General features: G+C 45.9%; 3 protein-coding genes across 5 annotated transcripts; 1 reads left to right on the top strand and 2 right to left on the bottom strand.

Moving 5' to 3' along the window:
* Positions 1-4220: 4220 nt before the first annotated feature.
* Positions 4221-12652, top strand: AKIP1 (A-kinase interacting protein 1). Of its 3 annotated transcripts, none has more exons than XM_090264177.1 (7): positions 4221-4247; positions 4465-4692; positions 5138-5218; positions 7257-7361; positions 8628-8699; positions 10590-10769; positions 11158-12652. In XM_090264177.1, the coding sequence occupies exons 1-7, from the start codon at positions 4239-4241 to the stop codon at positions 11299-11301; spliced, it is 819 nt and encodes a 272-aa protein (XP_090120303.1). In that variant the 5' UTR covers positions 4221-4238; the 3' UTR covers positions 11302-12652. The 3 variants fall into 3 exon arrangements, with proteins under 3 accessions (XP_090120303.1, XP_090120310.1, XP_090120320.1); XM_090264184.1 differs by having other exon boundaries at positions 4225-4322; XM_090264194.1 differs by lacking the exon at positions 10590-10769 and having other exon boundaries at positions 4231-4247.
* Positions 12344-23574, bottom strand: CUNH11orf16 (chromosome unknown C11orf16 homolog). The gene is given in 6 exon segments (XM_090264209.1): positions 12344-12734; positions 12736-12926; positions 18380-19012; positions 19656-19887; positions 21224-21383; positions 23214-23574. Coding segments are annotated over 6 exon segments (1470 nt in total). The 5' UTR covers positions 23381-23574; the 3' UTR covers positions 12344-12647.
* A 2891-nt stretch (positions 23575-26465) lies between these two features.
* On the bottom strand, positions 26466-27463 carry ASCL3 (achaete-scute family bHLH transcription factor 3). The gene is given in 2 exon segments (XM_090267657.1): positions 26466-26992; positions 26995-27463. Coding segments are annotated over 2 exon segments (534 nt in total). The 5' UTR covers positions 27458-27463; the 3' UTR covers positions 26466-26921.
* Positions 27464-27761: the final 298 nt, after the last annotated feature.

Here is a 27761-nt window from a genome sequence, read left to right as displayed (position 1 = left end):
ACAATAAAAATGGCCAACAACTGGTGCGTGGATAAAAAAGATGTAGTAGTCATACAATGAAATACTGTACTATTCAGCCATAAAAAGGAATGAAGTACTGATACATACTACCACATGGATGAGACCCAAAAATATTACACTATGTGAAAGAAGTCAAACAAAGAAGTCACATAGTCATTCATATGATACATTAATATGACTTACCCAGAAAAGGCAAATTTATACAGACAGCAAGCAGAATACTGGTTGTCTGGGTCTAGTGGAGGAGCTGAGGCTGACTACATATGGTGGACACCAGGGATCTTTCTCAGCTAATAAAACTGTTTCAAAACTGCACTGGGGTGATGTTTGCACAATTCTGTAAATGTACTAAAAATTATTAAATTGTATACTTGACACAGATAAATTTTATATGTAAATTATACCTCAATAAAATGGTTTTTTAAAAAATTCTACATGGATTCTAACTATATCTTTCAAAATTACTATTCCTTCAAGTCTCTGATAGCTTTTAAAATGACAAAATTTTTTCCTAATCATTCCTGCTCTGCAACCAACTTTTTAACTTCCAGTAAATTTTAAAAGGTTATAAAAGTTAATTCTCAGAAATTTGATTCATTTTCTTTAATCTATATAATCAAGATGGCAATTTTGATAATGAGTTTCTTTCATTCCCCAATAACCCAATGAGTTGATGTAATCAAGCAAAATGAATGATCTAATGATTCATATATAATACTACTTTACAAAGCTGTAATAATCCTAAAGCTCCTAAGTCTTCTGAAGAAATAAAAATACCACCTGTCAAATGAAATGATTTATACATTCTCTGGTATGTACAGTATAAATCATTGTCTAACTCAGGCACGATGCCCACTTTTGCATCCTAAGTTTTTAACTCTTTTTTGCTCCCTTCACATAAGAGAAGAAAAGAATTTACATTGCTCTTCACTAGGCTTGGTTTTTCTCCTTAAAATGTCCCCATAATATATAGCACCAATCTCTTTCCTCAGATCTTAGGAGTAAAGACTTCCTCCAACTCATCTATTCCCCAAAACATATAACCTAGACAAATAACTTCTATGTGTTCTCTGTAATGAATCTACCCTCGTGAACAGATAAATCATGAAAGACATACCAACAGTTGCTCTCTCTGCTGATGCCCAGGCACACTCCTGAGTACTTGCCCTTCCATCACTTTCTGCTCCATTTCCCAGCCTCATTGGCAGCTTTCTCAAGTACCTGCTTTGGGCTGCGTTTGACCCACAAAGGCCCTGATGGTAGGTCATGGCCCATCATTCTTATTTCCTTTCAACTTTTAAAAAGAGAAAAAGAGTTCTCTCAAACAGAGGGTTACAGTAGAAATCCTGAAGTTATAAAAGATGTCTGTATATGTAAATATATTTATAAATATAAAAATAAATGCAAAGATTTCATTTAGTACCAGTCTTTAGTCTTAGTTTCATTCTTCCATATATTTCTAAATGTTAAATTCTGGGAAAATTAGTTATAACTGAATATTCATTACTTCTTTAAAGTGCATATAGGTAGTTTTTTTTTATATATATCCAACTCTTATTTGGCTTAACAGGGGTCAATTTAAATTAAAAATTAAGTCAATCTGTTGAATACTCACTACTTAACAGGTCCTGGATATTTAGGAACAAATACATAAGGTACATTTCCTGCCTTCAAGGAGTTCATAAGCTGGTGGGAGACAATGAACTACAATTACATATAATTTATTTCAGATAGAAGTAAGTACATATATTTTTTAAAAGCTATGAAAACAGAGGTTGCAACTCGGGAATAACTGAAGATTTTGAAGAGCTGACTTGACAAAAAGAAAGTAATGCTTCAACTGAACCAAAATGGGGAAAGTAGGTAGCAATAGACTACTGGGAAAGAGTCAAGTGAGGAGGTGTGACTCTAGAATCAGGTGAGGACATATTGGGTGACCAGTCTGATCATTGAGCACTTACTTTGTGGCATACTGTTAAAAGCTTTTTACATGTATTAACTTATTTGATCCTCACAACAACTCTATGAGGAATTTACTATCATTCCCATTTTATAGATGACAGAACTGAAGTATAGGTCAGTTGCATAACCTGTTCATGGTTACATAGACACAGCTAAATATTATGGAGCCAGGGTCTTGAAGTCTGTAAGTAACAAAAGACTAAATTCTCTACCCCTAACCACACTCATTACAAAAGCAATTAACAGGTAACCTAATTACCCCTTTCTCATTAACTCCTAGGCCATCCTTCAAGGTCTAGCTGAAATGATTTTTTCTCTACAAAGCCTTCTTTGATCCCCACAATTAAACATAATCTCTTTCTCCTCTAAGCTACATACTTCATGTTTCAATCTTATGACAAGTCATATTTTGTTCCTGACATTACAGATTTCATGTCACTCTTTTTTATTTTCCTTTAGTCTGATCTGCTTTCTATTCTCCACAACTTCTAAGGCAGTGCCTGGCACATCGTCGGCAGCCGTCCGTCTCGAGAGACGATGGTGTAGCTTCTTAAGAGTCTATCTACACCGCCGAGAATGGCTGTGCAGTCCAACTCAGGAGTGACACGGTATCTGTCTCCTCCCGTGTTGAATCGACATCTTGCGATGACGCTGAAGCTACAGAGCCTGGGCAGGGTAATATGGAGGGTCTGCTGTTGCCCATGCAGCAGACCCCACCTCTCTTCGCAGCTGAAGGGTCCAAGGGAAAGACGGAGTCAATACAGCTTGGCTTCAGGTGCGCCGCAGGAGTTGCCGGTGTTGACTACAACGTCAAACCGCCTTAGGGACTCCGGCTCCGGATTTTCTGTCGGGGTTTACTCCCTTAGCCTTTCCCCTGAAGAGGTATGCCGCAAAGCAACGGAGGTTTTTTTTTTGGAGTCAGAGTTTTCCTTCTCTGATGTGCCCTGGCACATAATGCTAACTAAATCTATGGAGCACTTATTCTGTGCAAGGCATTGTGCTAAGCATTTTACAAGAATTATTTCACAAAATTCTTACAACAACCCAATTCACAATAGCTATTTTTAGCCCATTCTGTGATAGATAAAATACTAGATGCACCTTAAATTCAGTAAACAAGACAGATGTGGCCCCTGCAAGAAGCTTATGGTCTAGGGAGGTTGGTACTATTGGTATCCCCAAGTACAGAGATAAAAGTGAGGCCCAAAGGATTTAAGTAATTTGTCCAGAATCACACAGCAAAAAAGTGGCAGAGCCAGAATTTAAACCCATTCTCAACTTTCTGAGAGGAAAGCAAGAAATGAGCAAAAATGCATATGTATCTTAATACGTAGGTGGTAGCTCGAAACTGCTAATCAAGTCATCTGTTGAGGAGTCTCGGCGAGTATTTGATTTCCCTGTGTCTCTAAAAGTGGTCCCTCCTGAGCATCAATGCTTTGTTGCACGGAAGGTGATATAAAGGAGTCAATAATTAGCAGCAAGACCTTGGGTTACATCTATTAAATATCCGAATGGAATGGGGTGAAAAGGTAAGAATGCACAATTCCTTACTTAAACGGTGGGTTCAGCTCACACAAATGTGAGTCCGTAATTTCCAGTGGAGTGGTGAAGAAACTGCCACTAGAGGATTACATTACCCTACATACAACTCAAGCACCCGTCTGGCCCTGTGGACCAGAAATACCTGCCTTCTGGCTGAACGTCCCACCGTCCCCAGCCTGCTGGCCAGATAAGACTCCCTTCTCCAATCGCCACCTTGGCAGCCGCAATGTGTGGCCTATCCTAGCCATCTCCTCAAATATCAAGTAGCGATATCCCAAAATATTGACCAGGCAGAAAGATGCGCCTGGACGCACGAATCTGATTCCCATAATTTCTACAATTTCTTATCCCAACAGGAGACCACCTGTCTTCGCATCAAGTTCATCACGTTAGGCAGTGGAGACGACCTCCAAGGGCCAGGACCCAGACCCTTGGGCTCCTCTGACAGAACGCACTGGCCGCCTTTGCTGCGTGTTAGACAGACATCCGAACCCCGCACGTAAGGACACAACCACCCACCCTAAGCGATCGAGCTTTTGCTCAGCTGCCCGCACGCAGAAGATGCGGACGGTGCGCAGGAGGCGTATCCGACGCAGAACGCGCGCCCCGCCTCCCTCTACCCGCCAATTACCTGCGCCCCACAGCCCCGCCCCGCCCCGCCCCGCCTCCCTCCAGCCTCCTGCTGCGCCGGCTGAGCGCATGCGCCTTGACAGATGGGCTGGGTGAGGGCTCCCTATGGAGGGCAGGAGGAGGCGGAAATGGAAGGGATCAGCGCACTCTAGAGCGCCCCTGCACATGTAGCCGCTGGATAGCGTGTTGGGGGCGGAGACGGGGGCGCTGATAGCTGGGGAGGTGGAGGTCCGGGCTTCGACCCGAAACTGGAGCAGGGGTGCTGCCCCCAGCCGACCCGCCCTTGTTTCTGTGTACGTTCTCGCTTAGGCAGACATGGAGAACTGCTTGGTGGCCGCGGCGCTGAACGGCGTGGACCGGCGTTCTCTGCAGCGCTCGGCTAGGCTGGGTCAGGAAGTGCTGGAGCGGGCTAAGAGGAGGGCGGTGGACTGGCATTCTCTGGAGCTTCCCAAAAGCAGCGTGAGGGTAATTTCCCAGGAGCGGCCCTACCGAGAAAGAGGGCCCGCGGCCGGCCCCCAGCGCCTTCTCCCGGGAAAGGTGAGGGCCCCTGGGCCGGGGGACCAGCCCATTCATTCGCCCCGTGGTGGCCTGCTGGGCACCAGGGCCCGGGCGGCGGAAGCTGTGAAGTGTCAAGAAAGTGAACAGAAAAGCCCTTTGAAAACTCGCGACATTTACAGGTCATTATTGGGTAGCTTTAGGATACTGCTAGTGCTCGGCCCTGGTTGGTTACTTTAAAAAAAAAAAATTCTTACATACTACCGTCTGATATTAGAGGAAAGCCCATAAACCAGTCTTTGTCTTGGGTAAATTGCTTGTCAATATATTCCTTTTAGAACTGGAGTTCTTTCTCAGTAAGATCTTTTTCAGTGACTTAACCTTTCAGAGATTTTCGAAAAGTGAAAAGGAAGCTATTCCCCAAATGACTTCATTCTCCAGTAGGGAATACCAGATCTCACCTGTGACTTGCCATTTATTCAAATAGAGAGAAGAAAGACTCCCAACCCTCAGTGCTTCCTTCAGAACAGTGGCTGAATTCATGGACTATACTTCAAGTCAGTGTGGGGTAAGTTGGTGTGATCTGAAGCCATGCCCCTAATATGCCTGGTGATGGATCACAAAGTGGACCTTTGTGGACTTTAGGGAGAATCTCTAGACCAGTTCACCCTGCCCTGTCTTCATGGGTGGATTGTAATCACTCAAGGATTTAAACCAGGTGATAAATACAAGCTATTGTAGAATTCATTCAACAAATATTTATTGAAAGCCTAATTCAGTAGATACTATTGAGGATACAGCAGTGAACAAGTCAGAAAAGGTCTCTGCCCTCATATTTTTTGCTGAATTCCAAAACAGTCAAGTCCAAATATTTCGAGTTTTTTAAACTCTGAACTGATGGGAATTTTTTAAAAAAATCAGTAGCGTCACTCTAAACTGGAACCGAGCCTCTCTGTTTTCAAAATGTATTGAAACAAAAATTGAAACAAAATCCCTACATTAAAATTTAACCTCTTTTTCAAGTCCCTGATAATGTAGTTTTTAAGTATGTCCCTGTGGGTTCATATTGCTTGATGGACATAAAGGTGGTTCTGTGGAACAGGAGCAGTCTCCAGGAATCAGACCATGTTCTGCCACATACTGGCTATAATGCTTTAAGCCAGTTAGTCTCTCTTACTCTTACCTTCCCCGTTGAAAAAATGAAGATCTCTGAAATCCTTTCCAGCCTTTCCAGCCTGTTTCTTTGGTTTCCACTGAAAGATGAACATCAGAAAATTATCGTAAACTATAGCATGAAGACTTGTGGTACCATTTTTGGTGCCATTTACTGAAATGGGTGAACAAAGGTTTTAAAGACCCTCTTCTCAAAACTATATATTAAAATCATCTTTAAGTACTTCAAGGGAAATGTTGATGGCAAGCCAGCCAACGTTCAAGAAAGTCACCTGCATGGAAGGTACTCTTTATCTTCTAAGAATTACAACAGACTCTGGGTCTCTTCCAGCCTTAACTTTTTGTGATTCTTATATGGTCATAAGGATGCTGGTCTATAAGGGAGAAGAAAGAAAATGTCATGTTTCTGTCCTGCTTTTCAATTTTATATATTAAGACTTAAAAAAATCTCAGAATGTTTTTATGTTCTTACTCTGTTAAGTGGTTTTAGAAAAATTCATAACTTGGGCTCTACTGCAAAGTGATCAACTTAAAAGGAATATTTGTCTTTGGTTTGAGGTTCAGCAAATTGGCATTCTTCATTCTGGTTTTCAGTTCAGGTCTCAGTTACGGAACAGAGCCTGGAGCCCTTTGTCTTTCTGAGATAGAATTAAAAACAGTATTCTGAGTTTGCTGTCACAATTTTGAAGCAGCCCCTAAGATACATCATTAGATCCATGTCTTGAAGTGCTTTCCCCAGCTTCTCATTCTTTTGGTCTCATGCCTTAAATACTGTCCCTACACTGTGTTCAAAATAAGCATGCTGGTAATGTCCCCATCATTAGTCATAAGCAAGGGCAAATCTAAGGTTAACTTCAAGGGGAAGGAAGGAAGCAGACAAGAAAAATATAACGGCTTTCTGACCCTTTGGATTATTGTCCTTCAATTGGAGACTTCTCCCTTTCCCTCCCCTTCTCCACAGGGGTGAACATAGCTATTGGTTTATGTTATATTTCCTGTTGTATTTCCATGTCTCAAGGAGATAACACCCCTCTCTTCCCTTGTCCTTGTCTGAGATTGAGACAATAAACGTGGAACTGTTGTTCATCAGAACTTGTCACGAGAGGAGATGGAAAGGCATGTGTATTTGACATAGGGGTGCAGATAGGAAAATTGTTTAACCTGGCAAAGAGGATGGTCCTGCACAACTTTCGTTGGACAGAGTTCTTGCTGTATGGAGGCAGCAGATGGCAGCAAAGTAATGCCAAATGCATTTGCCATCTCTGCAACCACCTTACATGGGCTAAGATATGTTAGATGACTTAACAGGCCTGTCAAGTGGGTAGGTAATTTACCTTTGCTCTTTTGCCTCCCTTCTTACCTTATTTTGCCCAAGTAACAGAGTTTTTGTTTTTGTTTTAAATTTAACCACATCTTTCACATTACTTCTCTAGAAATATTATTCATCTGTGCCAGAGGAAGAAGGGGCAACCCATGTCTATCGATATCACAGAGGGAAATCGCAGCTGCGCTTGTGCTCAGATCTAGCAAGTGGTCAGGTATGTATCCTCAACTGTCCCGTGCTGTGCGCTGAGCCTCCTAAGACTCGAGGCCCTATGTTTGGGAGCTCCTGCTGGATCTGGATTGTTGGATGCCTGCGTGACTCAGCATTCCACTGCTCAACAGACATGTATCGACCCCCATCTCAGAGAACTTAGAGCAGTGAACGTGAAAGAGAGTTTGTCTAAAATATAATATTGGTGCCACTGTAGGACCTTCCCTTGAACCTGCAGTCCTGGGCCATGGGATTCTTGGGCAGGCTTAAAGAGAATAGCTTCAAATATTCTCTTCTACATCTAGGGATAGGACAGATATTTTTTTCATAATCACATATTTTACTCTAAAAGAAAATGCAAAAAGAGGGTCTCGTTAACAAACCACCTTTCCTAAAAATAACAACGACAGGCCTCTCACTACAAACTAACCTGTTTTTTACAACGTGTATCATTCTGGGGAAGATAGATTCTGCTTGCTGAACTGATCCAACAGAAACCCTTTGTTGTTGAGGAGAGTAGGTGTTTTTGTCTTTGTTTTTAAACTCCCTTAGTTGTACTCAAAACTAGCAAACGTAAATCCAGAGTCTGATCCACGAGGCGGGTGTGTGACCTCTCGGGCCTGTGGGTTAAGGGAAGGGAAGCGTGGCCACAGGGACGAGAGTGTGGGCTGGATGCACACGGGACGTCCCCCTTGTTCCCTGGCCTGGGCTCCGAGGAGCGGCACCAGAACCCAAACCCTGGCCTCCCTTTTCTGGCCTGACGCTGAGGGGTTACATATGAGCGAGAGTCATTCCCTCCCATGCTTCCCTGTAAAATATAAGTTGATGCCTCTCAGGGAAAATTACCAGTTCAGCCTGTTCCCCACTCCTAGGACAAGTACAGAAGACAGTTCTATTTTCTGAGAGCCTGTTAAGTATCAGTCACTTCTACACTTTCTCTCCCCTACAATCTTCCCTACAATCTTGTATCCCCGTGTTATAGACTAGGAAAGCGAGGCTTAGAGAAATGAATCCCTCTCAGTAAATAGGAGACATAGTTTCAAACTCAAGTTTATCTGACTCCAAAGCCCATGACGAATAAAAAGTAATCATGGTGAACATCTGACTAAAAACATCTCACAGAATTCACTAAAAGCTTTAATAATTTAGGTGAAAACTTAGAAAAAAATTGACAACAATTATTAGTTCCTAATGAAGTAGGAGAAAATTTTTTTTTGTAATACAGAGGGAGAGCTTGGGCACTCAACGGTGTTTCTACATGTTTTTTCAGAGAAAAGCAACATCCCTTGGTTTTGGAGGCAGCCATCAAGCCCCAGAGTGTGCTCCAGAGCCGTCCAAGCCTGTGAGTACAGAGTCCTGGTGTCCCTGCACTGGGCTTCACCACCATGGCAACTTCATCAACCAGCTGACCTGGTTATTTCAGGGTTCTTTGTACTGGATCGGTAGTATTTTTATGTCGGGATGTTTTTATCCTTTTGGAGAGTGCACAACATTGTGATTCAGTGTAAAATTCTCATTTCTCGGTATCCTCCCTTCACTTGAAGCTTTAGGGATGCTCTGTGCCTGAACTCATAGCTGTGGTTGGAAAGAATGTGAAGTATTCCCATCTCAGTTCCTACCGCTCAGCTGGGCTGGCCTGGGTCCCGCTGAAATCCCACCATCTGTTCAAGCAGCAGGAGGGGCCGACCCTTGTGCTTACAAAGTGAATACCGTTGCTGAGATTCTGAAATGTATGCATTTGGTGAGATCAGGTTCCAAAACATGTGAAGGAATTTGTTCCCATTTTCCGCTAATGTTTCTCTGTAAAAAACGTATAGGGATAAGTTTCTCATTAGGGTGAAGTACTCGTTAGTTTATAAACTCAGAAAATCTTTTGGAACTTGGAAGGGTTGGAATTCTGAGGAAAGGAACTCCAGCATGTTGCTGCAATAATTTGCTTAGTTTTTGTTTGTATATAACGTGCTAGCCAAGATTCAGAATATGTTGGATTGGCCAAAAAGTCCATTTAGTTTTTTCCATAAAATAAAAGACATGTTTTTCTTTTTCACCAATAACTATTGATTTGGATATTTAAGTAAGTCAGTTATCTCCCACGTGGTATAACATTGACTGTTCTCAATTAATATCTTGATTTGATCGCTATTAACTTCAACTGGTCTACCCGACTGTGGAGCACTGTCCAGCACAAACCACTTTTGACATGTTCGATCAGTCACCGCACCCTCTCCATACACTGCACACATCTCTTTTGTGTTTCAGTTGTTTTACCTTTCTTGAAATAATAAAGCATAATATGCCAAAAATGTTGCTTATTTTCTTCCATCTTCAATATTAAAATGGCTACAGAAAAATTTACCAATTCTGAATTTTTTTTCAAATGCACGCTGTTGTCAGCTGTCACAATACAGTCTAACAGAATTGTTTCAGATGAAGTTAAAGACATCTAAGCACTTCTAGAGCCATCTTACAGAAAAAAATCTTTTTGGCCAACCCTATACTAGAGTTAATGGCAACTAAGAATGTTATGCTTCTACTACAAATATAAGCGTTAGGCTTAGGTGCCTCCAACGCTTGCAGGATTGTGTAATGCTAACCTTCCGGATGAGCGCAGTGTCGGAAGCACACATGCCAGTCTTACCTTCTGTGTGCCCTTTTGTTCAGACAAACGAAGCATCCTTGGCTTTCTGAAATTCTGATACAGCTGTATTTTCTGAACCTACATTTGTTTATTTACATAATTGATGAGTAATAAAGTACTTGTGTCATTGTCACATGCATTCACATCAGTTAAATGATGCCAGACCTCTGATTTTGCAGTAACTGCAGTGTAGCATGAAAGGATATAACATAAAGGAGGTTTGGAAAAAAATTGGCTTCGAATCTGTCAGGTGGAGGGGGAGGAAGTTTCTTAAAAGTACTATCATTCATTCTCCTAGTGGACTTTGCTGGCCATTGATTTTTTTCCCCTCCCTGGGTGTGGTGGTGGAAATGACAACTTCTCCATCTGATCGCTGAGTATGCATGAGTGGTGTCCCAGCTGTGGAAAAAGAGCCTTGGCTCTAAATGACAGGCTCTTTTCTGGTTTGCGACTTTGCACTTTTGCCATCTAAAGTAAGACCCACTCTTCTGCCTGCACACCAGCCATGACCCACTCCCCTACCACGTGTGAAGTCTGTCCTTGGAGGTTTGTGCTCAGCTCAGCTCTAAATGTCACTCTTTCCATTTACCCCAGTTTCCAGTGTTTTGCACTAATGGAGAACCAGTCCGCCAAGGGAGGGCTTTTGCCAGCCGGCTGTCTCACTGCGTGACAGGACGGAATCTGCTCATAGGATTCGCAGCTTTAGGAGAAATGTTTCATCATCCTAATGAGTTTAGCAGCACAGTGAAAAAGAATGATTCTCATTATTCCAAGGTGCTAATCTGTGCTAACAAGTGCCACTGTCTGCTTTTGATCCCAAAACGGTGTCCTTAGCCTTTCCCTCCACCTAATTCTTATACTTCTACTCCAGCTAGAGTGTTCCACTAATGATCATTTGTGTTCCTATAATACTTGGGCATGTACAGTGTTCTCACATGTGAAGTAGGTATTATCACAGTCTTAGAAATAAGGAAACAAGCATAAGGAGATGCTGGGATTTACCTAAAGGATAGTCCTAGTAAGTGGCTGAGACTTGAAAACAGCACCTTCATCCCCAACATTACTGCTTCATCCCATCTGGCACACAGAGGTAGCCTGGTAGAGGTGCCCTGGGCATTGGGATATAAAATCCCTAAACTGCTAATATTTGCTTTCCTTCCAGGCTGACAACATCTCTAAGGACCTCTACATAGAAGTGTATCCAGGGACCTACTCGGTCACTGTGGGTGCAAATGACTTAAGCAAGAAGACTCAAGTGGTGGCAGTTGATTCGGGACAAAGTGTGGACTTGGTTTTCCCCGTATGATGCTGACCATCGTGTTACCCTTTTTTAAAGTAGCAAGGAGAATAAAGCCACCATATGATTCTCTTAATATTTATACATCAGTCCTGCTTTTGGGGCTGACTGTAAAGGTCCAGCCTTACTGGGAATTGGAACTTCTCTCCTTCAGTGCCCATTTGAAAGTGTAGAAGTTCTCTCACCCTGTTTTGCCTGAAGTAATAATGATGCTGTCTGAATAGTTTTTACTGCTTGCTTTCCAAGGTTAATTATGATAATAAAAGGAGACTCAATTTGGAAACAAATACCTTTTTATTGGTACTAAGAGCAACAAAATGTCATTCACGGTAATATATATAGGCTTTATGAAAAGATCGCAGAGGGGCTGTGGAGACATTTGCCCAAAGCGGGCTGGCCACAGCCTGTAACTTCTGTGGAACAGCATCCTCAAGCTGACCTCACCAGGCAGGGAGCCCTAGCTCGGGCTGTGACCACTCTCGTGCCTCTTACGACAAGTGCCTCCTGCTGCCCACCTGCAGGGACCTCTTAATGGGGCGAAGATGCTGCTGCTTATTCAGCTGTCATCTGGCTGGCAAGCTCCCTCCTTCTCCTGAAGGCTTTGCCAGCCACTTTGTAACTCTTCCTCAGGTATTTACTCTCTTTAGCTTCCTATAAAAGAAGAAAATCTTAGTAGTCTTAGGCCGACTATAATTTTAAGGACCAAAAGCCACTGATTTTAAAAGTCATAGATGAGTCCTTAACTTTTAAGCTACCGCACCAATAGTATTGTTGCACTCCCAGGTTAGTTGCCTAGTTATTCATCTCATTTGGAACATAACAAGTCTTTCCTCAGGGGAAAGATACTAGCACTTTATATGATGATAACGAAGTTATAAGTAGAGCTATACTAGCAATCCTAGTGAGGAACAGACTCCTAGTCAAGCAGACCCATGCCCATCACCAAATAGGGGGTCATTTAAATGGGAAGGAACCCTTGCTCCCCCAAGAAGCTTATGATGACATTTGGGGGTGCTGCAAGCCTTTTGAAATGATATGCAAAATTGTGGGTATGTGGATTTTATGGAAAGAGGAAGTATAGGTTTTAATTTCAAAGGGGGGTGTGACCCCAAAAGATCCAAGAACCATAGGAGTCCTTAAGAAGCCCCTTCCAAAGGGATTCAGAAGGAAAAACAAGGTAGTTACAAAACAGTCACGGGGATATGAAGTACAGCAGAGGGAATGTAGTCAATGATATTGTAATAATTATGTGTGGTGCCAGGTGGGTAGTGGAAATATCAGGGGGACACTTTGTAAACTATATGATTGTCTAACCACTATGCTGTATACCTGAAACAATAAAATAACATTGAATGTCAAATGTCATTGGGAAAAAAAAAGTCTTTTCCCAGCCAGGCTACTTTACCTACATCCTCAGGGCTTTTAGTCCCAGAACTTCTGGCCTCTCCGACAGGCCGCAGCAGTGCCCTGACTCCTCTGCCTGTCTTCAGCTTTCTCTGGCAGGATCTGCGGTGGCTTCAGGTTAGTTGCTTCCAGGACCAGCTCCTTGGTGTCCCCCACTACTCCAGTTTGTTCTCTTTGTTGCTTGTTGCCCTTCACTTCTTTCTGGATGTCAGAACATCTTTTTCTTAAACCTAAAATTCAGTGAGGTCTGTTGAATATGCCACTGTTTTGATGGGATGCATCGTGATGACTTAAGTACAACTATGCCAAGGACCACAGAATCTCTTCACTACATGCAAGCTCCTAACCCTTCTCTCTTTTTAAAGAAGAAATAAATTTTGTTAATCATTTCTGGCTACTGTGCTTTTGAGGAAGGTTGTATCTAATCAGCCATATTTTTCCAAACAGCCATTAGGGGCAGCAAAGGTAACCAACCACCGCCAGTTAAAGGAGCTTATAAATCACACTGATTGCAAAGAAGAGATCATACACTGATAGAAAACCAAGTTTTCACAGGTCAAATGAGGCCAAAAACAAAAGGGGGGGGGTGATTGCTGAGGAATAGGGCAATATCCAAAAAGGGAGGAATACTTTAAAAGAAGTCCATCACCTCCCTGACTTAAAAACTGCAGGTTGAATCCTGTTCCAGCCATGAGCAAGGGAGGAGAGCAATGTGGCTGGGGCAGCCAACAGCCTGGCCTTTTCCAGGATCGCTGTTTTAGGATCAGATGGTACCTGCACTGCCTGTTAAAGCAACAAAAATGGGGGGTGGGGGGTGGAGGGACCCATATAGGGGTATTGCTAAGAGGCAGAGCCTGAGACTAACTGTCAAGCATCAGTACTTGATGGCCACCAAGCACAGCTAGGAGACGCAAAACAGCACATTTCCCTTAAAGAATACAAAACCTGGAGGGGAGGAAGAAAAGCTCTGGTGTGTGCCTTTGTTTCCAGCCCTGGGCACAGAGTTTATGTCATCATCACTAGTTTACTGTGGCATATAGTACCGCACCTGTGACAAGGGCTGGCGATGGTCCCTTTCTCAACACCCCATCTCAGGCATGTTCTCCATAGTTTTTGGTGCAGAGTTGGGACCTAGTAGAAGACAGGTCCACTGATTCTCATGGCTCAGCTCCAAGAGCTACCAATTGCCTGGAGCAACAAATGATGCACTCTCTAAAGGAGAGCCAGGCAAAGTGCCCAAAGATACTAGATTTCTCTTTATGTAGACAATTATTATCATTTATTTTGGGAAGTAAAACTTTGCAGTGGATTTGTTTAAATATGGTGATGGGGGGAGAGAAACCGAATGTAGGATTAGGTGGCTGGGCAGCAGTGATAAAAGCAGTGCATGCTTAGGGCCAGGGACTTACCCAGGGACAGTCTAGACAATGCTACGGAGCGGCCACAGCAGTAGGAGTGCGCGGTACCTGAGGCGCATCTGACCGCCACAACCACTCTGGTTGCCACACTGGCACTCCTCCGCGAGGCGGGGCCTGGGGCGGTCTCAGTTGCTCCCCACAGACTTCTTACTACTGTGCTGAAGCAGGAAGCAGTAGAAGCTATAGAGAATTTAGCATGAAAACTCTAGATTTGGGCACCATTTTCTTTATATTATCACCTGTTGGGAGGGCACATCTAGTAAAAAAAGCAGATTCTAAATAGCTTTGCCAGGGCCCCCTGGTGTTTCCCTCTGCGAGATCGGAGTGACCCATTTCACAGAACACAGGAACCTTCCCTCAGCCTTTGCACAGGGTGGGCAAAAGTAGGTTTTCAGTTGTAATACAAATAATAATATGATGATAATAATACAGGAATAACTTTCTTGTACTCACAACTGTAAACCTACTTTTGCCCACCCCTATTTCTACTACAGTTCCTCTCAGGTAGGGGAGGAAGAGCTCAGCTGGTCATGGCAGGATTCCCATCCTTTTACTATTTCCCTCTCAGAGGTGGGGAAAAGATCCCACACTTTCGAGAGCCAAGGGAGGCCTGGGACCCTCTTATAAAGCACTACAGCAGTGACTTACATTCATCCCTACCCACGCCAAAGCCCAGGTGTCCGATGGAGACAACCAAGAAAGTTTCTCATTGTAGAAGCAATTTCTCCATCTAAAACTGGGGACTAGGACAAAGCTTATCCTGGGCAAGACTGAAATCCTCGTGGGCTAAGAGGTCCTTCTCGCTGAGCAGCTGTCCTGGAAATAGGGTAATGGCTTCAAACAGGGACCCTTATGGGTCCCAAAGTGGGTGCTGTCTAGATACCCTCTAGCTTTTAGCAGTGGGATTCTTTAACCCACACAGCATCCCTGTCCCAGACTGAATGATCATTTAGTTCATTGAATGTTAAATTAGTGACTGCAGGACCCCAGGAATCTCATCTAGGACTGGGCTGATCCAAGCCACCCCTATCATATAGCTTGGCCGGCTGACAGGCTTCTGCTCCTCTGGAGCACCTTTGGGAATTTCAAGAAGGTGGGCATGAGGCACATCAGTGATCTACAACTCCTAAACCTGTGAGGGCATATCACACAGTTCTGAGCTCAAGATAAAGAAGTTTGGTGAGGGCCCTGACCAGTGTGGCTCAGTTGGTTGGGCAAAGCTAAAGGTTGCTGATTTGGTTCCTGGTCAGGGCACATGCCTGGATTGTGGGTTTGGTTCCTGTCAGGGCACACGAGAGGCAACCGCTCAATGTTTCTCTTCCTCTAGTTTTCCTTCCCTTCCTCTCACTCTAAAAATAAATAAATAATTTTTTAAAAAAAAAGAAGTTTGGGGATGGCTACAGATTGCCAACAATAACATTGCCTCCTCCTGAGCTGTAAAGAATGAGCAGCACAATGTAATGCCTGCTTCTGACTTATTTAGGGGCCCCTAAATAAAGAAGATGAGCCCATCCTTTCTTGCTGAGCTTTATTGCTTAAATGCAAACCTACCATTTCCGGGGGTTTCAGTCAAGACGGCAGTTTAGGCAGACATGGCTCGCCTCCTCCCACAACTACGGCAAAATTACAACTAAAATATAGAACCACCATCACTCAGAACCATCAGAAATCAAGCTGAATGGAAGTCTGAAAACTACTGAATTAAAGAAACCACATCCATCCAGACTAGTAAGAGGGGTGCAGACATGGAACAGGCTAGTCCCACACCCATGTGCAGTGGATAAAAATTTGGGACAGATATCTCAGGAGTGAGGAATCCTAGTCCCACACCAGGTCCCCCAGCCCAGGGTTCCAGTGCCAGGAAGATAATCCCCACAACTTCTGGCTGTAAAAACCAGCAGGGATTGAATCAGTGGAAGAAACTGCTGGAGCCCCAAGTAGTTCCTCTTAAAGAACCCACACAGACTCAACTATTCAGGTTCACTCCCTCTGAGCTCCAGCACTGGGGTAGCAGCTTGAAAGGCACCAGTGGCATACAGGGAGGAACTGAAGTGTCTGGCATCAAGGTGAGCAGAGGCCATTGTCCCTTTTCTGAACCCTCCCCCCCTACAGAGCGGGCAAGCTGGTGTCATATCTGAGCCTCTATCCACCTGGCTAACACTGTCCAGGAGATCCCTAGAGACTCTACCCCACCCAACTTAAGGGCCCACCCAAGCTGCTTTTCCGTATGAATGGCTGGTCTTGGTTCATGCTGCACAACTTCCTAAGTCCTGTCAAGCAAGCAACAGCTGGCCTCAGTGAGCCCCAGGCCTGGCATTAGCAGCAGCCAGCCTAGATTGACAGCTTGGCTTCCTCAGGGAATCTCCAGGCCCAGCACAAGTAGCAGCCATCTCAGATTGCTTTATAGCTCAGGCAGGGTGGCCCCAGGCAGAACATAAGTGGAGACTGATCTTGGCCTGCACTACCCAGGAAACCACAGAGCCTGTGCACTCAGTGGACAGCTACAGATAGGTCAGAGCACCACCACCCTGCCCCTGCACAGCTGATCCTCCATGGAGATCAAGAGATTGGTGGTTAGTGGTCACAGCCAGTCCTTGCAGCTGACTGACCTGGGTAAATTCCTCCCATTGACCTGCCAACAGCAACCAAGGCTCAACTATAAGAGAAGGGTGTATTCAGCCCACACAGAGGGCACATCTCGAGTACCCAGCTCAAGGGGGGGGGGGGGCGTGCTGTGCCACTGGACCCCACAGGACACCTACTATATTAGGCCACACTACCAAGACATGAAGTCGAAGCAGCTCTACCTAATACATAGAAACAAACACAGGGAGGTTGCCAAAATGAGGAGACAAAGAAACATGACCCAAATGAAAGGATAGATCAGAACTCCAGAAAAAGAGCTAAATGAAATAAAGATAAGCAATCTATCAGATGCAGAGTTCAAAACCCTGGTTATAAGGATATTCAAGGAACTTAGTGAGGACCTCAGCAGAATAAAAAAGATCCAGTCAGAAATAAAGGATACACTAATTGAAATAAAGAACAATTTACAGGGAAACAACAGTAGAGTGGATGAAGCTAAGTATCAAATCAATGATTTGGAACATAAGGAAGCAAAAAATAACCAATTAGAACAGGAAGAAAAAAAAATCCAAAAAAAAAAATAATAAGGGTAATATAAACAGCCTCTGGGACAACTTCAAAAGGTCCAACATTCACATCATAGGGGTGCCAGAAGGAAAAGAGAAAGAGTAAGAAATTGGAAATCTATTTGAAAACATAATGAAAGAAAACTTTCCTAATTTGTTGAAGGAAATAGACATGCAAGTCCAGGAAGCACAGAGTACCAAACAAGATGGATGCAAAGAGGCCCACTCCAAGGCACATCATAATTAAAATGCCAAAGGTTAAAACTAAAGAGAGAATCTTAAAAGCATCAGGAGAAAAGAAGTTAGTTACCTACTGGGGAGTTCCTGTAAGACTGTCAGCTGATTTCTCAAGAGACTTTGCAAGCTAGAAGGGATTGATAATAAATATTCAAAGTCATGAAAAGCAGGGACCTACAGCCAAGACTGCTCTACCCAACAAAGCTATCATTTAGAATCAAAAGGCAGATAAAGAGCTTCCCAGACAAGAAAAAAACAAAAGAGTTCATCATCACCAAACCATTATTATATGAAAGGTTAAAGGGGCTTATTTAATAAAAAGATGAAAACTACAAACACTAAAATAGCAATAAATACATATCTACCAACAACTGAATCTAAAAACCAAACTAAACAAACAAGAAGAACAGAGACAGAATCATGGATACGGAGAGTGTTTTGATGGTTGCCAGATGGGGTGGGGTGGGGGGGATGGGTGAAGAGGTGAGGGGATTAAAAGTACAAACAGGCAGTTACAGAATAGCCATGGGGATGTAAAGTACAGTATAGGAAATGGAGTAGCCAAAGAACTTATATGCATGACCCATGGACATGAACAATGGTGGGGGGATTGCCTGAGGGAGTGGGGGGTTGCTGGGTGGAGGGGGGCAAAGAGGGAAGAATCAGGACAACTGTAATAGCATAATCAATAGGATATGATTTAAAAAAAGAAAGAAACCTACCATTGCCCTCTTATCACAGACTTGCCTTCAACATGACCACACTCCTAAGTATTATGTCCAGTCCCAGCTTAGGGGCCACATGGCTCCAATTCCCAAGAGACACATGGGAGAGAAGCGAACAAGGGCCTCAGCCCTGCCTGAGAAGAAGGTATACCTGGCCTCCTTCCAGGCTGCGGCTCAGGCCCGTTTCTCCTCCAGTACCTCCACTCAGGCTGGCGGAGGCCTCCCGGGCTCCTCGGAGTCTTCTCAGGAGGGACGGGGTCTGTGTTGACTGCGCTGTCCACCACCAGGCTCTGAGGGGGGCCCATCTCCAGGCCTTTCTCCAAATCCTCTTCAGAAGAGGAGGAGACAACTGTGGGAGCTTGCACTGCCACTTCCTCTTCAGGAGCCTCCAGGAGCAACAGCTGTCCTGTGGGCTTCAGCTCTGCTTCTGGATGTTCCCTGGCTGTGACCCCCAAGGTCCTGGTTAGAGGCCACCAGTTGGATCTGGGCAAAGGGCAACCGAGGCAGCCCCGGCACAGCAGCTGGCAGTGGGCGTGGGGGTGGCAGGGAGGGCACAGGAGCGAGGGGCCCAGCGGAGGCCCGTAGGTGACACAGCCAGTGCCCGGCCCCAGCAGAGAGCAGCAAGGGGCCCTGAGGAGAGCGCTGGGGTGCTTCCTGGTCAAAGGCCAGTGCAGCCTCTCCACAGCCTTCTTCCAGACAGCGGGGGGCACCCACCTGACCCCGCCCAGAGGCACTGTAGCTGTCTTGCCATTCCAGAAGTGAACAGTAATTTCTTTTTTCGATGCTACATAACAGAAAATGGCAATATTTTGTTACTACCTCCTCTGTATCATGGGATAAGGGTCCTCCTATCCCCAGAGCAGCCCTTCTGCTCTGCCTGCACACATACTTCTCCTGAAGAGCCTGCCAGGAACATGCCCTCACCTGCTCCATATTTACCACCTCACTTCCGGTGCACCTGCGTGTGCCTCCCTGCTTCAGTTTCCATATCAAACCAAAATACTTCCTCAGGTGGGGGAAGGGAAGAAGGAACCTTCTGTCATTCTCTGAATTACAGTGATGTTGACTGATCAGCCATGCAGAAGGGGACTGTCCCAGTCTCTGGGCAACTTGGTGGGGGACAGGCCATGAGCACTGGAGTAACCCCAGGATAACCCACCACACCATAGGTCAGCTAACTAACACAGGCATAATAGTTTTAGGCTCTTTTACCCTAATGAAAAATATTTTTTAATCTGAAAGATATGATTTATATATCTGTTGCCACACCCTGGAATTAGCTGAAAGTGAGGGCATAAGGGTGTTTTGTTTTGTTTTTTATGCCTCTAAGACCCCTAAGCTGTAGATACCCCCTTTGCTCTCTCCTCTGGCCTGACAACCAGCCTGGCTCCCTCTGGGCACTGGCAGATCAGAGCAGCCTCCCTTACCTCTGTGGGCATCTCTCGCCTCCATGCCCAAGACAGTGGCAGGGCCATACCGTTGTCTGTCTGGCTCCCAGGGGGCCAGCACCTTGTCCCCAGGTTGCAGTGAGTATTCCATGGATGGCAAGAACGGAATGACATCTTCTCCTAAAACCACGCTCTGCCGCTGGGCTGGCAGCTCTGGGCCTGTGACAAGGGGAGCCTCAAATTCCACAAGCAGGGCCCCCTGCCTCTCCAGCTGTGGAGAAGAAAGCACCAAGAATAAGATCTGGGGTTAGGAAGTGCCACAGGGAGCACCATGGCCCCCTGGAGCCAGGCCCAGGGCTCCCTCACAAACATTGAGAGCCATTCAGAGAAGGGGCAGGGACAGGGCTGCTTAGAGCCCATTGTAGCACAGATGGGCAGGCTGTGGAAAGGATGCTCTTCCCTCTGCCCCTCCTCGCAGTGGGCAACTCTTGTTCATCATGTCCTGCCTTCCCCTTCCCATTCTCCTTCTTTTCCCGTTTTTCTTTTCTATTTCTGTTTTTGTCCTACGAACCCTGACTCCTCTGAGTCTTTCCCCAGTGCACTTCCCCTGCTCCCAGCACTTCCAAGAAGTGTCCCTGTGTCCAGGAGCAGCCAGCGATGATGTCTTCATCCACAGCCCACAGGGCCAGGAGTGGCTGGGGTTGTAGGGCAGCCCTCAGCACTGTGTCACACCAGTGAGAAAAGGGCAGGAGACGTACTAAAGCTAATTAAAGGTATAAGCTTTTCTGAGCCCTGGCTGGTGTGGCTCAGTGGATTGAGCACCAACCTGCGAACCAAAGGGTCACCGGTTTGATTGTGGGCCAGGTCGCCAGTTGGGGGCAGTGCGTGAGAGGCGACCACACACTGATGTTTCTCTCCCTCTCTCTCTCTCCCTTCCCCTCGCTCTAAAATAAATAAATAAATAAGATCTTAAAGAATAAAAGTATAAGCTTTTCTGAGAGCTCAGTATGATTTTGAAAAGATAAGTTCTGGCTAATGAATCACTAGACAGAACCTATATTTGAGCGTATATAGCTGATATTTCATTTGAATTCACATATTAGTTACTTGAAAATGACAAAATGACTTTTGATTGGAAATTTTATAATTCATATATACATTTTAGAATTCACACTAGTCTTTCCTCCATGGATCACTATTCCCAAAGTCTGGCTCTATAAAAAAAGAGAAAAATCCTGAAGCAAGCAGCCACTGACGTGAAAGCTGGGCCTGGCTCCTGAGTGTGGGACCCATGGGCACACACGTTTGCTCTTGCTTCCCTTAGACCGATGCCCAGAATGCCACACTGAATTTTTCCGAACAAAGTACTCTTACAATAAATTTCTGTTGCTGTTTAAGCCATTCTGTTTGTGCTTCCTTACACAGCCCTAGCAAACTAATACACTCACTGACATTCCATTTCCGCTTGCACAGCCTGGCAATGGGAGATCTGTGCTTACCCAAAAAACTGAACTTTGAGTCACACACATACACAGCTGAGGACTATTGGATATGACAGGGCCACCCAGAGGAGTGTGCCAGGGAGACGGGGACAGTGAGGAACTTGCCTCTGGAGCAGTCTTGATCTGAGCCCGGTAATAAAAGCCATCCAGTTCCCTTTTTGCCAGGACCCATGAGTCAGCAGCGTCTCTAGCCCTCCCTAGCCAGCCGGGCCCCTGCCATGCTGGGTCAGCAATGTGGTGGAGATATGGTTGATAAGATGCACATCTGGGAAAAAGCAAAGGAAATTAGAGAGTAGAAAAGACCAAGCCCTAAAAACATCCAGGAACATGTTTCACAGATAGATTTGAGCAGCACCATGGCATGTGTACGACATGCAAAATGGTGTGTGTATGACACACAAAGCTACATAGAACAGAAAGAAGACCACACAGAGAGTGCCATCTTTGACTCCCAGTGAGATAAACTGTGGGAAGGGTCAGAAGGAGGGGAACCATTGTTTGAGGATTGGAAATTGTTTCAAGGTAATCAAAATGGGATTAGCCTTGATGTTTTCAAATTCATTAATGCTGGTTCTGAGATTAGATAGCAGACCAGAAGAGAATCGTCGGCAGCCGTCCGTCTCGAGAGACGATGGTGTAGCTTCTTAAGAGTCTATCTGCACCGCCGAGAATGGTTGTGCAGTCCGACTCGGGAGTGACACGGTATCTGTCTCCTCCCGTGTTGAATCGACATCTTGCGATGACGCTGGAGTGTCCTCTCCAGTGAAGCTGAAGCTACAGAGCCTGGGCAGGGTGATATGGAGGGTCTGCTGTTGCCCATGCAGCAGACACCCCCTCTCTTCGCAGCTGAAGGATCCAAGGGAAAGACGGAGTCAATACAGCTTGGCTTCAGGTGCGCCGCAGGAGTTGCCGGTGTTGACTACAACGTCAAACCGCCTTAGGGACTCCGGCTCCGGATTTTCTGTCGGGGTTTACTCCCTTAGCCTTTCCCCTGAAGAGGTATGCCGCAAGGCAGCGGAGGTTTTTTGGAGTCAGAGTTTTCCTTCTCTGATGTGCCCTGACTGGAAGATCGAACCAGCGACACTTAGCTCGCAGGCCGACGCTCAATCCACTGAGCCAAACCAGCCAGGGCTACCAGAAGAGAATAGCACAAAGGTAAACCCTAGGCAGGTGTGTGGGATTCCAGGACCAGGTGTGGCAGCTTGGACGGTAATGGCAAAGGAGTAAATGTGTAAGAATGCTTGGTGCTGTGGAGCAGAGGGAGGAGTACGTGCTTGGATAGGGGAAGCACAGAGGAGCTGAATAAGCACAGAGGAGCTCGGGACAGAAAAGAGGAGAAGCTGGCTCTGAAAATTTGGTGGACACAGCTGAACCAGAGAGGGAAGGATTGTTGAGTCAGGGCTTGGGTTTCTGAAGAAGCTGCTTACTTTTGTGGGCAAGCCTGGAAACAGGGATGCTCAACTCTGGCTTTGAATGAGAAGGCCCACATAGGAAAATCAAGAAAGTGGCCATTAAGTGTCCAAGCTGCCATGTCCGTAACCAGGGCAGACTGAACTGAGCAGCAATCCCTGGGACTTATACAGCTAGTATGTGCTTAATAGGCGCAGGTGCCTTTCCCCTTTTGGAGGCACACTTCAGACAGCTGGCTGAGGATACTATTCAGGAAAAGCCAGGATAACTGAGGGATACTGAGAGAATCTGGGCAGGGACCTGGAGACCTCACCTGAGCTCTTGGTTGCAGAAGCCCTAATTTCTCACATAGCGCCAGGACAAGTCCCATAGTCTATGGTAAATTGATCCAGAAACCTTATGCCTGGAGATGGCCGACTGCCTTCTCTCACACGACCCCACTCTGACATGTGCCGCTCTGCTATAGGGTGGGACAAAAACCAGGCAACCCTCGAGGTCACTGGGAGCACAGTTTACATTGGGGTCATGGAATGCCTTAAGCAAACCACAGCCCACACAGTAAAGAACACTTTCCGCCTTCCCAGGAAGCAAGTTCTCTCCCTCAGGGTACTCTGTCTAGAACCAAAGAACAGAGAAGAACAAGGGAGGTGCACACCACCTCCCCCAGAGGGGCAGGGACCAGTACCTGGCGAGAGGGTTGTGCCAAGTGAGCCAGGGTGCTTGGAAGGCAAAGGGGCAGGTGAAGGCGAGGTCCCAGGGAGGAGCAGTGCTGACCCAGGCAGGGACCTCCAGGGTCGTGGCCACGCTGCAGTATTTGGGCAAAGGCATCCCAGGCTCTGCAGAGGATTCCATGGCCTTTGGAGAAACTGCCTGAGAACAAGCACCACCGTGATCTGAGCTGCAGCCCAGCAGAGGGCCCCGGGCTCAGCTCTGTGGTTAGCAGCCTCTCTGGGGCCCCACTTACTCCCACAGACACTCGGGTGTCCTCTGAACCTCCTGCCTCTGCACCTCAGTTCAGGAAAGGGTAGAGAGAGCAAGAGCTGTGATTTTAGAGAAATCCACTTTAAATCCTTCACAGCCTGCGGGCTGCGAGCTCACTTCTCTGCGCTTCCGCTTCCGTTATCACGTGGGAGGTATTATAATATATGGGAAGCACCTGGCATATAAGTAGCTCAATATACACGTTTGTTTTCTCCTCCTTCCTCCTCCCCAGTTGAAGGACTCCCGGGGTGGGGGGCGGGGGCAGTAAGACCATACTTCCGTTCACAAATCCGAACCCTGATGACGAACTCACCCCTAGCCCAAGTCACAGGCTACACTCCTAAGCAGTCATCTACAGGACCAACTCGGGCCAGGCCCAGCTGAGGTCCCAGGGCTGTGGCTTCCACAGAATGTTCAGAGGCAACAGCTGCGACCCAGGGCCCAAGATCACACCCTGCTGCCCCAGCTCCCCAGGGCCCTGTTAGGGTCTGCCCATCCCAAGTCCACAGGCCTGAACCCAAGGTCACTTACCCACAGCGCCAGCCTTCTCCACCCACACCCCAGTCCCTTTTGACAGTTGGGGCTCAGGGCCTCAGGGCAACTGACTCCTGGTTGCCAAGCAGGTTGCCATGGGTGTGAGCCAGAAGGAACACTGCGGGCTGAGTGTACTGAGCATGTGCAGAGGGGTGGCAGGGGGGCCTTGGGAGGCATGGTGGGGTGAGGGGGCAGGGGGTTATCCTCTATCTTTAAAAAGGGGGATATTGGAGAGAAAGGTCATGGCAGCTTCAGTTCCCAAAAGCTCGGGCTTTCTCACTGCCGGAAGATGCAGTCATGGTGGGAAGCCCTCACAGATCCCAGGGGAGCCGTAAAGACTCAGGACTATTGATCTGCCTCCACCCTGAGCAAGCAGGCGGCTGGAGTAAGGGGAGCCACTGGCTGGACCAGGGACTCAAACAGAATTTGTTAGTAGTTTAAAACAAAATAACAAAAGGTGTGGACGTGTTTGTAACAGGCAGGACTCTGCTGAGAAGCAGAGGTGTGGTAACCATATGGGGCGGTGGCAGTGGACAGTGGGGACCAAAGGAACAGAAGTCTAGGTTCTGCTCTCATTTGAACATCCGTGGGAGAGGCTGGTATTTTGAAGCATCTGACAGTCACTGTGCACCAGTTGTGTGCCCGGCAGGAAAAGAGCAAAACAGTACACAGTGATATTTGCAGGTGTCTCTCCCATATTACTATTCCCCTGCACCACCAGTTCTTGTTTCTATTTGAGGATCCATGTGGTTAGGAGAGGCTGAAGGGGACCCCCAGCCCCACAGGTGGACCATGTGCCAGTTGGTACATTGCACCCCCCTGGTTGCAGAGATTGGTTAGAACATGTACCCGAGGTGCTCCAGCTTTTGTTGGGAATCCTGGGCTATAGACTTTCTCTTTCCTCCTATCTGTAATAGGAAAGTATGTGGTTCCAGGACCTTCTGACAGCCTTTTCAGGACTCTAAAACTATTCCCAGAGGAAGATACAGAGGGTAGACCTAAAGAAAACAGGTTCTTGGTAACAGTGTTGAGCCCTGTGAAGGCAGCCCTACTGCTAGATGCTTCAGTTAAGTGAGCCTTTATTGATTATACCAATTTGGATTGGATTTTCTCTTACAACCAAAAGCCCCTCCCCTGATGACTGCTCTCACAGAGCCTGGCTTTATAGTCAGAAGGGCTGTTGCCCAGGACTACATACCTAAAGGCTGAGTTTTTTGCTGCACAAAGTTAAGAGTCCAAGAAAAACCAGTGACGTCTCTGGCAGTGAGAGAAGGATTCCTGAATAAGACAGGAAGGATTTCAAGAGTAGAGGGGAAAAGGAGAACATTCCAGTTTAAGTAGGAAGCAAGAGCTAAGAGAGAATGATACATTTGCAAGACTACATTTCTTTTTTGGGAGGGAAAGTGTGTTTCATGGGAATTAAGGCATGGATTGGGAAGGGGCCAGGTTGGTGGGAGCTTTGCAAACCAAGCAGATACATGTAAACAACGTGGTAGTCAAAAGGTAGTCATCATGGGGTTTGAGCAACAAAGGGGCAGGCAATGCTTTAAGAAGGAACCCCAGCGTGAGGATGGAGTCAGTTGAGGACAGTCTGGGAGGCCAGGGAGGAGACTGTCAGCAGTTACCCAGGTGACAGGACTGGAAAATAGTGACACCAATAGTTACTGAGAACACCTACCTGACCAGAGGCTCTTTGCTCGGGGCTAAGAGTACAGGATGAATAAGACTGGTCCCTGTCTTCAAGGAGCTCACAGTCTACTGAAGAAGACAGAGAGAAGCGTGTAATACCACGTGTAAAGATAGCAGCACAGAAACTCCGTAAAAATATGCACACAAAACAAAGAAGCAAGTCATGGCTGGGGCGGGAAGACATCCCAGACAAATGACAGTGGAGGTGAGTGTGACAGTGTATTGGAAGTTCTCACTGAGCCTGGTGACAGACAGCACCCGGGAGTTAAGGGAGGAGGAAGAGCTGAAGTGAGTTACAGGAACAGACATAGACATTTTGAAGGCAGACTCCAAGATACGGGCCAGTGAGCCAGTGACCGTCCCTCCAGGGGTGAAGGTGGCTGCAGGCTTTCTGGCTTAGGAGCCTGGAGAGTGATGATACTATGGACGAAACAAGGGAAGGATAATAACAATGAAGGTTATAAATACTTCTGCACCGGGACTATTAATCTGTTAATCCTCCTAATGAAAATACAGGGGAGTTGCTATTCTTATTATTCTCATCTGTGGATGAGGAAGTGAGACATGGGGAGGAAGTAGCAGCGTCATAGTTTAAAGAGAGGCGGTTTGATCCCAGAGCTCGCCCTCTTTAACTCTATACTAAGCTGCCTAAGGAAGTCTTCTGTATGCAGAAAAACGATGACTGAAATAATTTCAAATGACAACAAGGTCTTGTTAACTACTTTGCCTCAGCTCTAAGACACCTTCCCATCATGACTTGGGTTAGGTATAGATTTACTGTCAATCCCAAATAATAAAAAACACCAAACTTTGACAAATCAAGGGAGGTTCATTGTGTTTGCTTCGCATGAGGTGCCTGCAAAGTGCATGACAAGCATTCAGTAACCATTAGTCATGCACTACTTTTTGTGAGAGTTCCTTACAGCCGAGACTCTGGTGAAGGGTGTGAGGAATAGAGAATCCTGGGACTCCTGCTCCCCTGAAGCTCTTGAAAGAAATCACCGAAGCTTAAAAAACATCCTCTCAATCTACAGAAGATAATGTCTGAAATGCAGGTAATACATATCCACCATAGCTTAGCATCTGAGCTACAGTGTGCCCACACAGAAATTACATTTAGGAAAAACTATTGCATGCTATAAGAAACCCCATTTTGTGATATTATTTGCTTCTATTTGGAAACACTGAATCAAATGATTCTAAAAATGGGATCAGTGTGGCGGCTGGTGGTTACTATTATGGTGGAATCTTTCCGAGGGTCTCAGCCTTATCAGGATACAGAAGAGACTGCAGGTAATTAATGTACTTGATTGCAGCTCTGAGGGTTTCCACTTTGCTGAGTCGTTTCTCCAAGTACTCCTCTGGCAGATGATGTCGGAGCTGGGCATAGCCGTCGTTGACACATTTTACGCGCTGCCTTTCCCGTTCGTTCCTTTTCCGGATAAAGGCGGGCCCGTAGGAGTATTCACACCTTCTGTAACTTGTATAAGGCATTGGGAAGGGGAAGGGGCAGGGTTCACTGTAATTTTCCATGATGAGGGAATCACTGGAAAAGGGCAGCAATGGCAGGTCTTCAGAGTAAGGGGATGGCACCGGGGCCTCAGGGTACAGGTGGAAAGTGACCATGGGGTCCAGGTAGAAGGACCTGGTCAGTGGCAAGTGGGCAGAATCAGAGAAGACAGGCAGTTTTTCTGGCAGATTAGAGCAGCTTCTATTGTCCATCATTTCCTCGTTAGCCTGGAAACACAACCAAGTTTGTTAATTTGGCCAAATCAAAGGAGAGCAGATATCGATTTTCTCAGAGATCAATGTTTTAAAGACTTTTCTGCTTTGATGTTTAGTTTCCGAGCTCAGATTGGATAGGGTTACAATCTTCTGTGGGTAGTAAGAGAGAGGATGTTTGATGATACACAGAAAGAGCCTTAAATAACATTGATTCACCTTTTGAGAAAATTACTGTCTTTCAATTCTCTTTCAATTCCAACAATTATAAAGACATAGCTTTAGTCTGGTGAGAGTGTGTCTTGTG

The sequence above is a fragment of the Furipterus horrens genome, unplaced genomic scaffold (genome assembly GCF_987537825.1).
Source record: "Furipterus horrens unplaced genomic scaffold, mFurHor1.1.pri manual_scaffold_2, whole genome shotgun sequence".
NCBI lineage: Eukaryota > Metazoa > Chordata > Mammalia > Chiroptera > Furipteridae > Furipterus > Furipterus horrens.
This window is presented reverse-complemented; position numbering and strand designations above follow the sequence as displayed.